This window comes from Spea bombifrons, chromosome 1 (genome assembly GCF_027358695.1).
Source record: "Spea bombifrons isolate aSpeBom1 chromosome 1, aSpeBom1.2.pri, whole genome shotgun sequence".
NCBI lineage: Eukaryota > Metazoa > Chordata > Amphibia > Anura > Pelobatidae > Spea > Spea bombifrons.
Window position 1 is genome coordinate 97,805,547 of NC_071087.1, and position 13,601 is coordinate 97,819,147.

Here is a 13,601-nt window from a genome sequence, read left to right on the forward strand (position 1 = left end):
TGGATTAACAGAAATTATTTAAAAAAAATAATCTAATAATCTAATCTCACTGGAAAGAGTTGAGAGGTTTTGGCAGATTTTCAGTAATTAGTTTTAGTACTAATCTGTTCATCTAACCCTGTGCTCTATGCTCCCAACTGCAGCATCACCATAACCAGTTATATGATGAAAAACTTAGAGGAAGAGAATTTAAAGAAATTAGCTCCAGTCTGCATATAAGAGTTGAATTGTATGTGTGGTTTTTTTTTAGTGCCAAGACATTTTATTTTTCAATTTTCGGAGAACAAAAATTATTTCCAGAGGAAGTCACTAAGGCAGTTTATTAGTTCTAGAACTTCTAAACATAATTGATGCTATGACAGTCATTAGTCCGCAGACATTTCTCCACTAGGAGTTTTATTAAGTGCTTTTTTTTCTTACAATGTAAAATTGAAAAAAAGTACCATTATATCACTCAGGGAACAATGATGATGGTATAAATCATAATGTAAGCAATTTAATAAATCATAAAAGGTGTAAAAGAAAAATGCAGTCAGAGCTAGAATTCAGCAGTAGTCAAGATCATTTTATATTTAATGTTTATTGTGTTTGCATGGTTTAATTAATCCATGAATAATCCAACAAATAAACTACACTGTAGTTCTTGTAATTAGTAGTAACATTGGCAGGATTTGAAACTCAGTAACCCACTCAGGTACTTTTTCAAAAGCATTTGTCCATCAACTAAAGCATTGCTTTTTTACTGGAACCACTCTACGTGTGTACCGCCCTGCAAGGTTTTTATAACCTTGAGCATGCCTTAAAATCGTTATGCTCTAACATATTATATAAGTAACCAAAACTCACAGATTGGACTGATTTACTCTCATCTAATCCATTTAATTGTGATTGTCCAGAAAGACCTTCAGCCTCAAAAAAGGAATCCAGTTTGTACTTCATCCCACTAGACAGAGCCAAGTATTTGGTTAGAAACCCACTCTTGAGCCTTCTCCCAGTTCAGCAAAGAGGTCCACTATAGGGTTTATTCACTAGAGGAAGAATTGACTGGAAAGCTTGCAGGGGAGTTGTGGTTTATACTGCATGCTTTCACCATTCATGGACCTTTATAATGGATAATTCAATGGGCAAGGTGATTGTGGAAATATCATGTTATATGTTGGCCATCCAAGCTCTTCCTGCAGCAGAAGCTACCTGGGGTTGGCCACCCATCATGCATAGTAAAGTCAAGAAGTTGAAACCACAACTGTCCTTCTAACTCTCATTTTGGTAACTAAATCCCATTGTCTTCTGCTGCTACCCAAACATTGGTGTATACATCATGAAAGTATTATGCCCTCAAACAGTATTTAACATAGGAAATCGGCTCGTACTGTACCATTAGCTGTTTGCAGATCTTGGCTCCCAAGAAAAGTCATGGACAGTCTAATAACATCAGTATATATTGCCTAGTTGGACAGTCAAACAAAGATTCCGAAAATTTGTTTCCACCGGATAGAATTGCAACACAATATGACTTATACACACCCATGAAACCAGCGTCATCCAATGAATATTTATTTTTTTTTGTTTTGATTTCAGGCAACAAAAGGCTTATATAGCTACACAGGGACCCTTGGCAGAGACAACAGAAGACTTCTGGAGAATGCTATGGGAGCACAACTCCACAATTGTCGTTATGCTAACAAAACTTCGGGAAATGGGCAGAGTAAGGGTTTGTTTACATTTCTTTCTATCTGTCTGTGTATTGTTAATGCAATGAAAAGTTGAAGAGAAAACACTGTGGCTTCCTAAGCTGTTAGGCAAACAACCATACATGTTGCCCAATACAAGATCTTTATACAGGGCATTATAATTGTTTTGTGATTGCAAATGTCTACGTGTCAGAGTATTTTGATGCTCACGAAACAGTATGGATAAAGTAAGATAACAACAACCTGTGATACAGATACACATGAGAAATGTAGAAATAAGAACAATCACCTCACAGTAAGGGAACATAAGCATAAAAATCCTACAAAACTGCTATATTAATGGTACACATTTTTTGTAAAACCTATAGTTACTATATATATATATATATATATATATATATATATATATATATATATATATATATATATCCAGTACATATACATATGTAAAATCAGATGCATATATCTTATTGTAAAGATCACATAATTTATCATTTTGCCAAAATTCCATGAAATACCAGTATCTTAATGTATTAAAGAACGGAGGGTTAATGTATTAATTTTAATGAAGTCTTTTGTAAAGTTAGGCAGCTCCTTGATGACCACAATGTACCGTATATAAAGGATTATTTTATATGAATAAATCTAAAAATCGGTAGCTATTACATACAAGTTATATTTTACTCTGTATTATTTAATGTGCCTCAAATGATTATGTTTTGTTAAAATCTGATACATTTTGGAAAGTGAATGACATGAGGACAAGTAATATAATTTAGTCTACTAATCTATGGTGTATTTTATATTGTATTTTACTATGTATTCAGGAGCAAATTGATACAAATTGAGCAGGAGGCAGAAAGGTTCCATTGGTTGCTCTGGTCATTGCACCAGTATGACCACTTTGACTACTATGTCATCCCCATACAGGCTTGCAGAGGAGAAGCCATTGAACCGCTGAGTGTCAGATCATTGTAGAACACAAAACTTTTTTCTTCTTTTTTTGAAAATCAAATGAACCCACTATTATTAAAAGACAATTACACATTTGATTGTGTACTCTTAATATCTAGAACCAGTTGATTTTAACATCCCTAACTGCCATATAATAATGAAGTGACTAGATAAGCTTATGCAGAGATACGTCTCCTTCACCCAGATACTTCGAGAAGAAAAATGCAGATTTATGTAGGACTCTTGCATTGTCATTCAAAATAATGCTGGGAAAGGGAAGGTTGAAGGTCTGTTGTACCTGTTTAAACCATCTTATCCCTATCTAACAAAATCAGATTTTGCGGACTGGTGAAAATGTAGCTACCTATGTTTGGTTCTAATATACTCTTCTTTACAGGAAAAGTGTCATCAATACTGGCCAGCCGAACGTTCTGCACGGTACCAGTACTTTGTTGTGGACCCAATGGCAGAATACAATATGCCACAGTATATTTTACGGGAATTTAAAGTCACAGACGCAAGGGTAAGATGCTCTGTAGGATAGAAAAACCATGCTTAGAAAAATATTATTTGTTTTTTTTCTTTTTTAATGTAATAAACAGAGGGCCTCAAGAACTTTAAATATATAACATATTAAATTCCCTTGGCTGGATCTCAAATTCCACATCTGTGCAACAAAACATGTGGATTATTTTCTTTGTGTGATTGGATAACTGTTTTCATTCCATTTCCTTAGACATATCCGTTCATAAGTTTTTAGTCACTTAAGGCTGTAAATATGTTTGAGTTAAGTACGGTCTGTAGGTTATGTGACCTGGGAAGTTTAATGTGGTGTGATTTAAATACTGCAGAGCAGATAGCATTCCAGAGGAATGTCTGACAAGCTTTTCCCATTCTCATTTCAATGCTGGCTTTGCTGACTTCTTGGAAGTGCCCGGGCTTTATCCTCGTAAGAGCTGTATACATCAGTAGTGTTGGCTGATGCACCAAGTTACATGCTTTACAAACTAAAGCCAACATTGCTTCACAGAAGAGGCATTTAAGGTTTATCTTCCTTTTCAGGGCTTGTTACCGTCTTTTCCTTGGTAATCAGCCCCCAAATCTTACCAGCTTGCCAGTGAACATCCCAAACTACCTTGGCAGTGACAATGATATAACACAATAATAATATAACACGGTTTGAGGTCACTTTGCATTTAAAGAAAAAAACTTCTTTATAATCTAGTAAGTGTAAGTGTAATCTCTGTAAGAGACAGCATGCTAAGGAAAAAAAAACCTGATCCATGCTAACATGCAGCGATCACTGATTTTAACTTCACGTCCCCCCCAGTCTAAAGCGCCTCACCAAGAAAAAGTATAAAAAAAAAAACAAACAAACATATTCACACCAGCAATCTTCATTGGTTAGAAATATGTTATATTTTCACAGTCACAGGTTTTGTTGCTGTAATTGGTACCTTGAGCGCACTAACCATCTACTTCTAAAGTAATGTTCCGTAGAGAAGAAAAATAATCCTTATACTGTAGAATATCAGAAAATAACCTTCTTCATATGACGTCTCAACCATTCATCATCAGACTTGAGCAATTGTCTCTCTACGTTAATGCTTGATTGGACATTTGCTTTTCCAAATATTAATATTATTATGTATTGATTTATAAATCACTGTCATACAGGAAATCTGCTGAATTGGCTTAAGTATTATTGTATTTTGGTTTAAATTTTAATGAAGCAGAAAAGCAAGGTGAAGATCTGAGCATTATCTTTGTAACAGTTGTAGTATCTTATGCCACCTGCTATGTTAATGTGTGCAGCTGCACTGTTGTTATGCATATGAACACAAACCGTACAATGTGGTCAGGACCTTTCCATCAGAGTTTGGCAGAATTAGCGAAGAAGATGTCTTTTTATTGTCTTCTTAATTATAGCGTAAGCTTTCGAGTTTATAAAATGACATGTGAATATTCATGTGACAATTCAGGTGGCTATATTGAGTTGTTCTAAACCTCTAATAATCTGAAAATGGAAATGACATCTTGTAATTGACGTATGCTGAATTGAGTCTGTTCACTAAAAAGTTTTATAATGCAATACTAAATATGATAGGTGGATGTCGAGGGGTGCAGGGAGTCTTTGTTGATCGATCCCTTGTTTTTAATTTTTTTTGGTTATTTTGTTATTATGTCAGATTGGAAATCCAGGTTTCAATAAACTTGAATTATTTAAGAAAACTGCTGAATTACTTTGTTAGTCGCAAAGGAGTATTGATATTTCACCAAAAACTGTGACCTTAATCACTAATTTAGGTGCTCCCATCTATTTACAGGATGGCCAGTCACGGACTGTTAGACAGTTTCAGTTTACGGATTGGCCAGAGCAAGGAGTGCCAAAGTCTGGAGAAGGCTTTATTGACTTCATAGGACAAGTACATAAAACAAAAGAACAATTCGGTCAAGATGGACCAATCTCCGTTCATTGCAGGTAAAATCAATGCAATTATATAGCTTTAACTTTATTCTGCATAACTTGTTAATACATATCATGCAAGACATATCATGGATAAGAAAAGTTTGTGCTCGTCACCTTTCATTCTTAGCATGTCTACTTTAAGTAAATAGAATTTGACCATCTGCAACCCAACGGTGTTTTTTTTTATCAGTAGAGTGCTGTCAGGGCAAGCTAAAGCTAGGAGCACAAGAGGAGCAATGCTCAATACACCCTATGAAGTCATTACTGCTTAAATTTAGCACAGAAAGGATACAGTCAGGGTATAAATGTAACCTGAAACCCTTGTTACTTTACAAACCCTGGAGACTGTATGTGGAACTGTAGGTAGAACACACAGAGCAGTGGCTGCCATCCACTGTTTAACTACAAGTCCCACAATCCAGTTATCTTACTTTAAAATCACAGGTATAACACATACCCTTGTATAAAACACATGCTTAATTTGTAACTGTATACTTAGGTACAACACAAACCCTTTTGCAAATACGCCTGCTTTATTTGTAATTGTGTATATCGCATGTGAGTCTATTAACGCTACTAACTTCTACTGCCTTAGTGCTGGTGTTGGACGAACTGGAGTCTTCATAACCCTGAGCATTGTACTAGAGAGAATGAGATATGAAGGTGTTGTAGATATCTTCCAGACAGTCAAGATGTTAAGAACACAACGACCTGCTGTGGTACAGACAGAGGTGGGTATAATGGCATCTACTTTATCACTATGGCCACTCTGGCATTATTATACAATAGATGAGCAACTCATTTTAAAACACACTATTCTTAGCGAAATAATGATGTAGTCTCTTTGTAGAATCGGAAATATACATGTATCTTGATTTTATTATACAACAAGAAAATATCTGTAACATTATTTTATCATTAAAGACACATGGTTCATGTTTCTATACGGTGACTTGCTTTTTTACTTTTTTCCTTACACAATAATGTAAAAAAAAACTGCATCTGAGATTGAATTTCAATGATGTATATTTTTAGAGCTCAATTTTATTGAAATAATTTATCATGTGAATTTCCACCTGATTCTTTATGATTTCCAATATATTACCGTAATTGGAAATTTATTTTAAATATATTTAAATGTATTTTAAAACTAAACGCAGCATATACTAGACAATCATTTGGTATATTGAAAATAAATTGGCCCTTTCTTCTGTTTTGATGGCAATACCTTATCTAAGAAAACATTGTTGTGTAAAGAGCCAACTGAATAGATGTACCAAAGGTACAATATACCAAGACAGCATAGATGCCTGATACAGCCTATTTTGAAAGTGTGGTTACTCCAGCTTTGTGACACATTCCGAAAGCGTGCTGATGGCAGAGCATATTGAATTTTGGAATTTGTGCTGGTCACAGCTTTTTGGTTATGTGAATGCTGGTGCAATACATGTTAAAGGGGAAGTTCCACTGAAAGTTAAAAAAATGGACTGACGACAACAAAGCGGCCCTGGTACTTAGAGGCCGGTGGCCAACTGATGATGTAAGTATGGCTGGCGGTTGAATATGTGCAGCCACACGCTACCTTTTTATGCACATGTAGCATGCAGCCAGACATATCCAGCCAGTGGCTCTTAGCCAGTGGCCCACTGGGTATTTTCCCAGTGTGTCAGTCCGGGCCTGCCATTATCAGTGCATCTGTGCATTAAAAACCTAGGAATACTTTGCCAGTACTATGCATTTTAAAAAGTAATGTGCCTGAAAACATTGTCACTGAATGTTGATGTTGTCTACTTTGTTTCTCCCTCCCTAGGATCAGTATCAGTTCTGCTACCGAGCAGGGCTTGAGTATTTGGGCAGTTTTGATCACTATGCAACGTAAAAGCTCTGTCCCATCCTGGAATCTTCCTGCAGGCCCTTCAAGATCCCAAGAGCCTCTTCTGAGCCATACAGTGTGCTTAAGAAGTACTTCTTAACTCCTAGCTAAATACCAATTACAGTAATTGGAATACTACACAAAAAAAAACAACAATAAAATAAAAACAAATAAACTTTTGTTTTCTGGGTGGACCAATAATTCACAGTTTAGTATCTTAACCTGAAGAAATTATACCAATCGTGACTGGGGAGACATTGTAAGGATCCACTTCAGCAACATGTCTCAAGGATTTTGCAAAAGGAGGAAACGGCAAAGAACCACAGAACTTGGGATTGCATGATAGTTCAAAGACGAATCTTAGGAATTCAGCGGCTCAGTGCAAGATGTTTAATCAGCCGATTTCTGGCGTTTAGACAAATGGAACATTTGCTTTGACATCAACCCTCGTCTCCATTAATAATATCCATGAAATGACATTAGTGAAAACAAATGAGCGGGAAGAGTTAAAACAAAATCATTTATTTAGTTTTTTAGTATTGTAAAAATACTGCTGACCTGTGCTTCATTATTAAATGTGTAAAATTTCTTTTTCCTTTTTTTTAAACAAAATTTATATCGAAGGGAATAAAAAATTGCATAACTGGTAAATTTTGATTAATAATTGTATTTTTTTTAAGCGGTAAACTGTTACGTGTATTACTTTACCCTACAGGAACAAAAGCATTGGCACATTTTTGTTGAAACAGTATGTTATTTTTTATCATAGATTCCTTTTTGTTATTTTACCCTTTTTTCTTTTTTTCTTGCAATGACTTAAGTGTTAAGCTTTTTTTTACGTGTTCTTTTTGGAATCAACAGGGAGGCGCAAAGTATAAAGCTGCTGAAAATTGACATATAAATATATATATGTAGATAGATACACATGTATACCTGTTCTTCCATAGTTGTATTTTGTTATTCAGTGGGGAATTTTTTTATACTCATATGTCCATCTCATATAAGAATGTTTGCATATTTAATGCCACTTGAGTTCATCTTAAAGAAAAGTGGAATGCACATCAGTGATACACTAAGTTCACCCCCGAATTCTAGATGTTTTCACAAATGTATGTATTATGTTTCCACATGTTTAATATTTTTAACAATATAGTGCAATAATGAACCATCTTGTATTATTTACAGGATATGCGCATGTGAGAAAAGGTAGTGTTTAATGAAAGAGAGAATAATGTCATATGTGGTGTATGGCAAAAAAAAAAAAATCATGCTTATTTTACCCCAATCATTTATCGTATGTGTTATATTATCTAAAATTTCAGCTGTATAATATGTAGAAAAAAAAAGGGCAAAGCCAAACATGATGCTTAATGAGAATAATTTTATGTCACAGCAGTGTTTAATTGCTGTGTCTTGCTTTTGGTTTCTGCATTTAGAGTGCCTTATATTTAATCATTTTTTTAAACGAAATATATATTTATTTGAGCTTTGGTCAGGCTGCATTCACTTAATAACACATTATTATATTTTAAATATTTTAAGAAAATTACAAATACAGCTTTTGAGTATACTGCTCTTATGTGTTATGCACCCTATTTTTATCACCTTTATCAGTATAGCGGAAATAATTATTCTTCCAAATAATTCTACATTGAACATGGGACTCATTTATCATTAAGGTCCTGTATTTATCAGTTCTGTTATCTTTACATTTAACATTAATGTCTCAGCGAAGCTAATATAATTTAAAACATATATGTTAAAATATATTTCATGCAACAAGCATGCATTCTGGTATTAAATTTACATTTGAACATCATAACATTTTTCAAAGGCACCTCATCGAAAATTTTGGTGCCTTGTCAGATGCTGTAACCCTTAGTGGGCGTTGAAAGCGTTTTTAAGCTGTTAGACAATGTACCAAGGAGGTTGCTTATTCAAAACTTTAAAACAAAATTCGAAAAATAACCCTTAAGATATCTACAACTTTAACCATGTTAATTGAACATTTATTGACATTGTTCCTGGAGGCCATTTTGAAAGCAGGTCTCTGTGAAGGAGTGTGATAGAACAAAAAATAACAATGGAAGGCTACCTCTGATTTTTACCATTATGTTACAACAAATGTGCACTTTTTGTCATTTTTCTTGTTAACCATCTGTATACCTAGAATAATGTTCAAATTATTTCTTGAGGAAATATATTTACAAATAGTTATCTCTGTACCTTGAAGCAGATATCATATTTTTCTATTCACACATTTAATGGTAAAATATATATATATATAAAATGAAGCATTGTGTTAAAAATTGCATTTTACATAATCCCTAGGTATAGTCTATATTATACATTTAATCTAGAGAAACGTGTTATCATCATTGATGTGCATTCCACTTTCTACTTATAATCTGTATTGTCTAGGTACTTATTTCTTTATAAATAGCATCTTAATCTGCAGAAAACATCTAATGCAATTCATAAGCATTAACTGGAACGGTGCTATTATTTACCTATTATCAGTGTAGTTATGTATAATTTTGTAATTAGGACGTAAAAAAAACCTATATAAACATGATTTGTACAGAACTTCATTTTAACTCTGTAATCATTTTTTGCTCTCTGTTTTGTTATCATTTTTTTTTTATTTTTTTGTTGTTGTAAACCTACATGGTTGAGCTTTGGAGAAGATGGCTGGGAGAAGCGCCCTCTGGGGAGAATTGCACTTTCTAAACCTTTGTACTATGCACTGCCCTATTGATTCTACACCCAGTAATGTTATTACTTGAACCCATCGTTAAAAACGGCTATGAATTCACCTGTGTGTGTGTATTTTTGTGTGTAAATAACACAATACATATAAAGTACAGATGGTTTATTTTTTCCACCACATTTTTCCCTTTTGTGACAGAGGGATGTATAATGGAAAGCCTTGCAAGCCTTGCTGACACGACAGGCAGTTGCCCCGATACTCCAAAATTCTTCTAGAGTCTGCTGGTTCCATCCTTTACATCCATTTTGTGGCTTTGCCATCCGAGCTTGGAGTGTCTTTACAAAGATAATAAAAATTGTGTTCTTTGCTCTCGTTTTGGATGCATAGACTGAAAAATATATTAAAAAAAAAATGTAAAATGGCTTGTTAAAGATACAATTACCTCTACTTAGTAGTACGCGTAAATGTTTTACAAGATGAAAGGCGTGCTTTTTATTTTCTTACTTCGTTACATTGGTGGCGAAAGAAGTCTGTCTGGAAATCAGTTCTTTGCTGACACAAGTTCCATTTGTTACAAATGAATTCTAATAAAATATCAGTGTTATGCAGTCCTTATTTCCTATTAATTCTTATTCTTCAGCACTTGTAATGCAGTGTAATGCGAAAAGTGAGATGCACTTATAATCCATTTAAAGCATGTTTTAGACCTAATACTCATTTGTCCCAAGTATGGAAAATGAAGAGCTTTTTTCGAACCTTTGGACATCTCAGGGGGGTTATAGCAATATTATAATTCTAGAATCAATGAGAGTCAATCAATGACATCTTTGGAAAATTATTTTCCCATGCAGTTTAAAAATATTATGTACAGTATATTTATTGCTGTCTACTCTACTAGAGTTTACAATGCACTCAGTGTGTAAAGTTACTTTTCAGGATCTTAAGGCACTAAGGTTCAGAAACACTGATTTGCAGGAAAATTTGCATTTTTATTTACAAATGCCCAAAACATAAATGCCCAAAATTATAAGAATAAAACTAAGCCTCCATTGGAGCTATACTTTGTGGCCCAGGCTGACCAGTGAATTAGACTTGTATATACACAATGTCACTTGAATCAATAGTTGTTGGTAGACAGACCTATGTCATCACTCATTATTTAAAAAAATAATACATTACTTTATAAAACACAATAGCAAAAAAATACGGAATGGAGGATGTTAACTTGCAAGAGAAGGACCATCTTCCTGCTTTGTACCAGTACATCTAAATGTGTTAATTTTATTACTAGTTTGTATATAGTCAAATGTAATGTTATTGTACATTTTCACTCTCCCTTATTGTATTATTAAAACAGAATCTGTTGGCTCTATAAATAAAATGTAATAATGAAAGTAATAACACTCACATGCTACAACTTGCAATGGAAATCACAAATTCATTAATATGGGAGTTAATGCAAGTGCATGCGACTTTAATATTTGGAGATTGCAGATACATTTATGTAGTTGATTATGCAAAATAATGATACTACATATTGTGAGAACTGAAAATAGTTTGTTTTCTGGTTCACAGACCATTTCACATGTTTGATGTAGTAAAAGAAACGAGAAATTAACATGGCGGAATAACAAATCGTATCAACACAATGACTTAAAGTTTCAATCTTTACTTGACTAAAATATAGAGTGATAAACGCCTCACGCATTAGTGACTTAATCATAGACAAACATGATCAGCCTTTTAAAACCACAGCGAACCAATCAGAACTAAGAAATTCCAATTAGAAATAAAGTCAGATTAGCATACTCCATAAAGCATATACGTAAAGAGCAATGATTGGTAAACACTTAAATCAGGCATTACCACATATCAAATAGTGAAACTAATCTGAACACCAGGATCAAAACCAATATATATATAATGTGCATTATGAACTTGAAAGTAGGTTTTTAACCCCACTAAATTGGATCATCCTATGAAAATATATTAAGTGTTAAATTACCACAAAATATATACTTAAAAGGAAATCATGTCACAAAATTGATTATTTGCTTAATTCACATATCACTACATTGTTGGTTCATATTATTATTTGGGCTTTTTGAAGGGTCTCCAACATCTGAACAATTAATTTAAAATTAAACAAGTAGAGTAGACACTAGTAGAACTTTATTGTTAGTGTAATTTGTTGGGTCCCCCTTTACCCAACAAGACCCATAGAAGTTCAACACCATGGGTTTAAACTAGACAACTCAAAGGTTATTGGTGGCAATGCGTGTCTTGAGTTGTTTTCCTGAGTTTGGTTATCTTAGGCAGTCCATGGAGGCTAAATACTTGTAAGCCAGTAGATGAATTCACATTTCACTGTCCAGTGCCACGCACAGGTTTCTGAAAGTATGGAAAGAGTTAACCCTCAAGTTAACCTTAGACCAAAGTCAGAGTTTAGAGGATGCAGCCTTTTATTCATTTATTCATGTTCCATCTCTGAAGAGAAACTCAGGAAGTGTTAATGCTCTTATAAAGGCAAGGGCGTGAGAGCTTTGGCCATGTTTTCTTTTCAAGATTGTCCTGGTTCGCCTACATTATCTTGAATTGTTATTTTTTCTGATTTATCTGCAAGTTTATTATGGCAAACCTGATCCTTATGTTTCCATAATAAAAAGTAATAATAAAGGTATCTCTGTATTTATCATTCTTATTGGTATACTATATAAAACAACAAAGGCAGATCTTGGCGTAGTTACATTTATTGCTGCAAGTAATAATATTTCATTATTATTATCTTTTTATATAATAAGCGCCAACAAAATACGCAGCACAGTACAATTTAAGAGTGCAGTTAACATGCATCACAAATATACATTAACCCCTTAATGACAATTGGTTGTCCTTAAACCCATTAATGACAATACATTGTGAGCCCTACATGCACGGGCTTCGTCGTGAAGTGGTCAATACATACAAAGAAAAACGAAGTTGAAATACAGCACTCAGGCTTGAGAAAGACCTGTGTGTCGAAACGTTGCCTGTGTGAAATAAAACTCACCTTATTATTTGAGTACTGAGCCTCTGCTTTGTTGTGTCTATCATACAGACAGACACAACGGATCGCCTCCTAAACTTCAATGGTGTAGCTGAAATGCCTCGACATCGAGGCATTCAGCAACACTGAACACCCACCCCAGGACGTGCTGTGACCGCCCAGGAGAATAGTCACAGCCGTCAGAGATTTTGCCACAAGCAAGTTCGTGGCGTTCTTTAAAATTTTTTCCAAGAGGGTCTCTACAGATTAGGGGACCCATCCAGTTGCAGCAAAATGTAAAAAAAGGCCAAAAATAATAAAATAAATAAAAATTAAAAAATAAAGTTCATTATTATGAGCAAGTGCTAAGATCTTCCCAAAAATCCTGACATGGAAACAATTAAAATAAAAGCATTTCAAATACCCAAGGGGTGTCTTCTTTAAGAAAAAGAATGGTTTGATGGGGTAAATTGGAGTGGCTGGCTTCAAAACTAGGGAATAGGCACAGACTGAACAAGATGGGAAAAAAGCACACTTCACAAATGTGGCCTTTTAGCCCCCAAACAACCAGACAAACCCATGCATGGTAATCAAACGATGTTGCTAAAACATATATAGGGGTGTTGTTTGACAGTGGCAAATACCAGGAGCTGTAAATTCATACCTGAAGTACAATTTGTGTGATTAAAAAATAATAATAAAAAATTACTATCACACATTTTGACAAAGGCTGGTGGTAAAATTAGTGCAAGGAAAGGGTTAAAATACCACCATTTGAAATACCCTGGGGTGTCTGGTTTTCAAAAATATATGGTTTGATTGGGTAAATTGAATTAGCTGGCTTAAAAAATGGCCCACTTAGGACATGTGGGCAGTGG

The 13,601-nt window shown here is 34.3% G+C and overlaps 1 protein-coding gene across 1 annotated transcript in view; it reads left to right on the forward strand.

Moving 5' to 3' along the window:
* Nucleotides 1-7,639, forward strand: part of PTPRD (protein tyrosine phosphatase receptor type D) — a 691,347-nt gene extending 683,708 nt beyond the window's left edge. Inside the window, exons 40-44 of the mRNA XM_053465969.1 lie at nt 1,579-1,711; nt 3,043-3,168; nt 4,973-5,127; nt 5,711-5,846; nt 6,926-7,639. Of these exons, the coding sequence (XP_053321944.1) occupies nt 1,579-1,711; nt 3,043-3,168; nt 4,973-5,127; nt 5,711-5,846; nt 6,926-6,994 (619 nt within the window). The 3' untranslated portion in view covers nt 6,995-7,639. The remainder of the gene's footprint in view (nt 1-1,578; nt 1,712-3,042; nt 3,169-4,972; nt 5,128-5,710; nt 5,847-6,925) is intronic.
* Nucleotides 7,640-13,601: the final 5,962 nt, after the last annotated feature.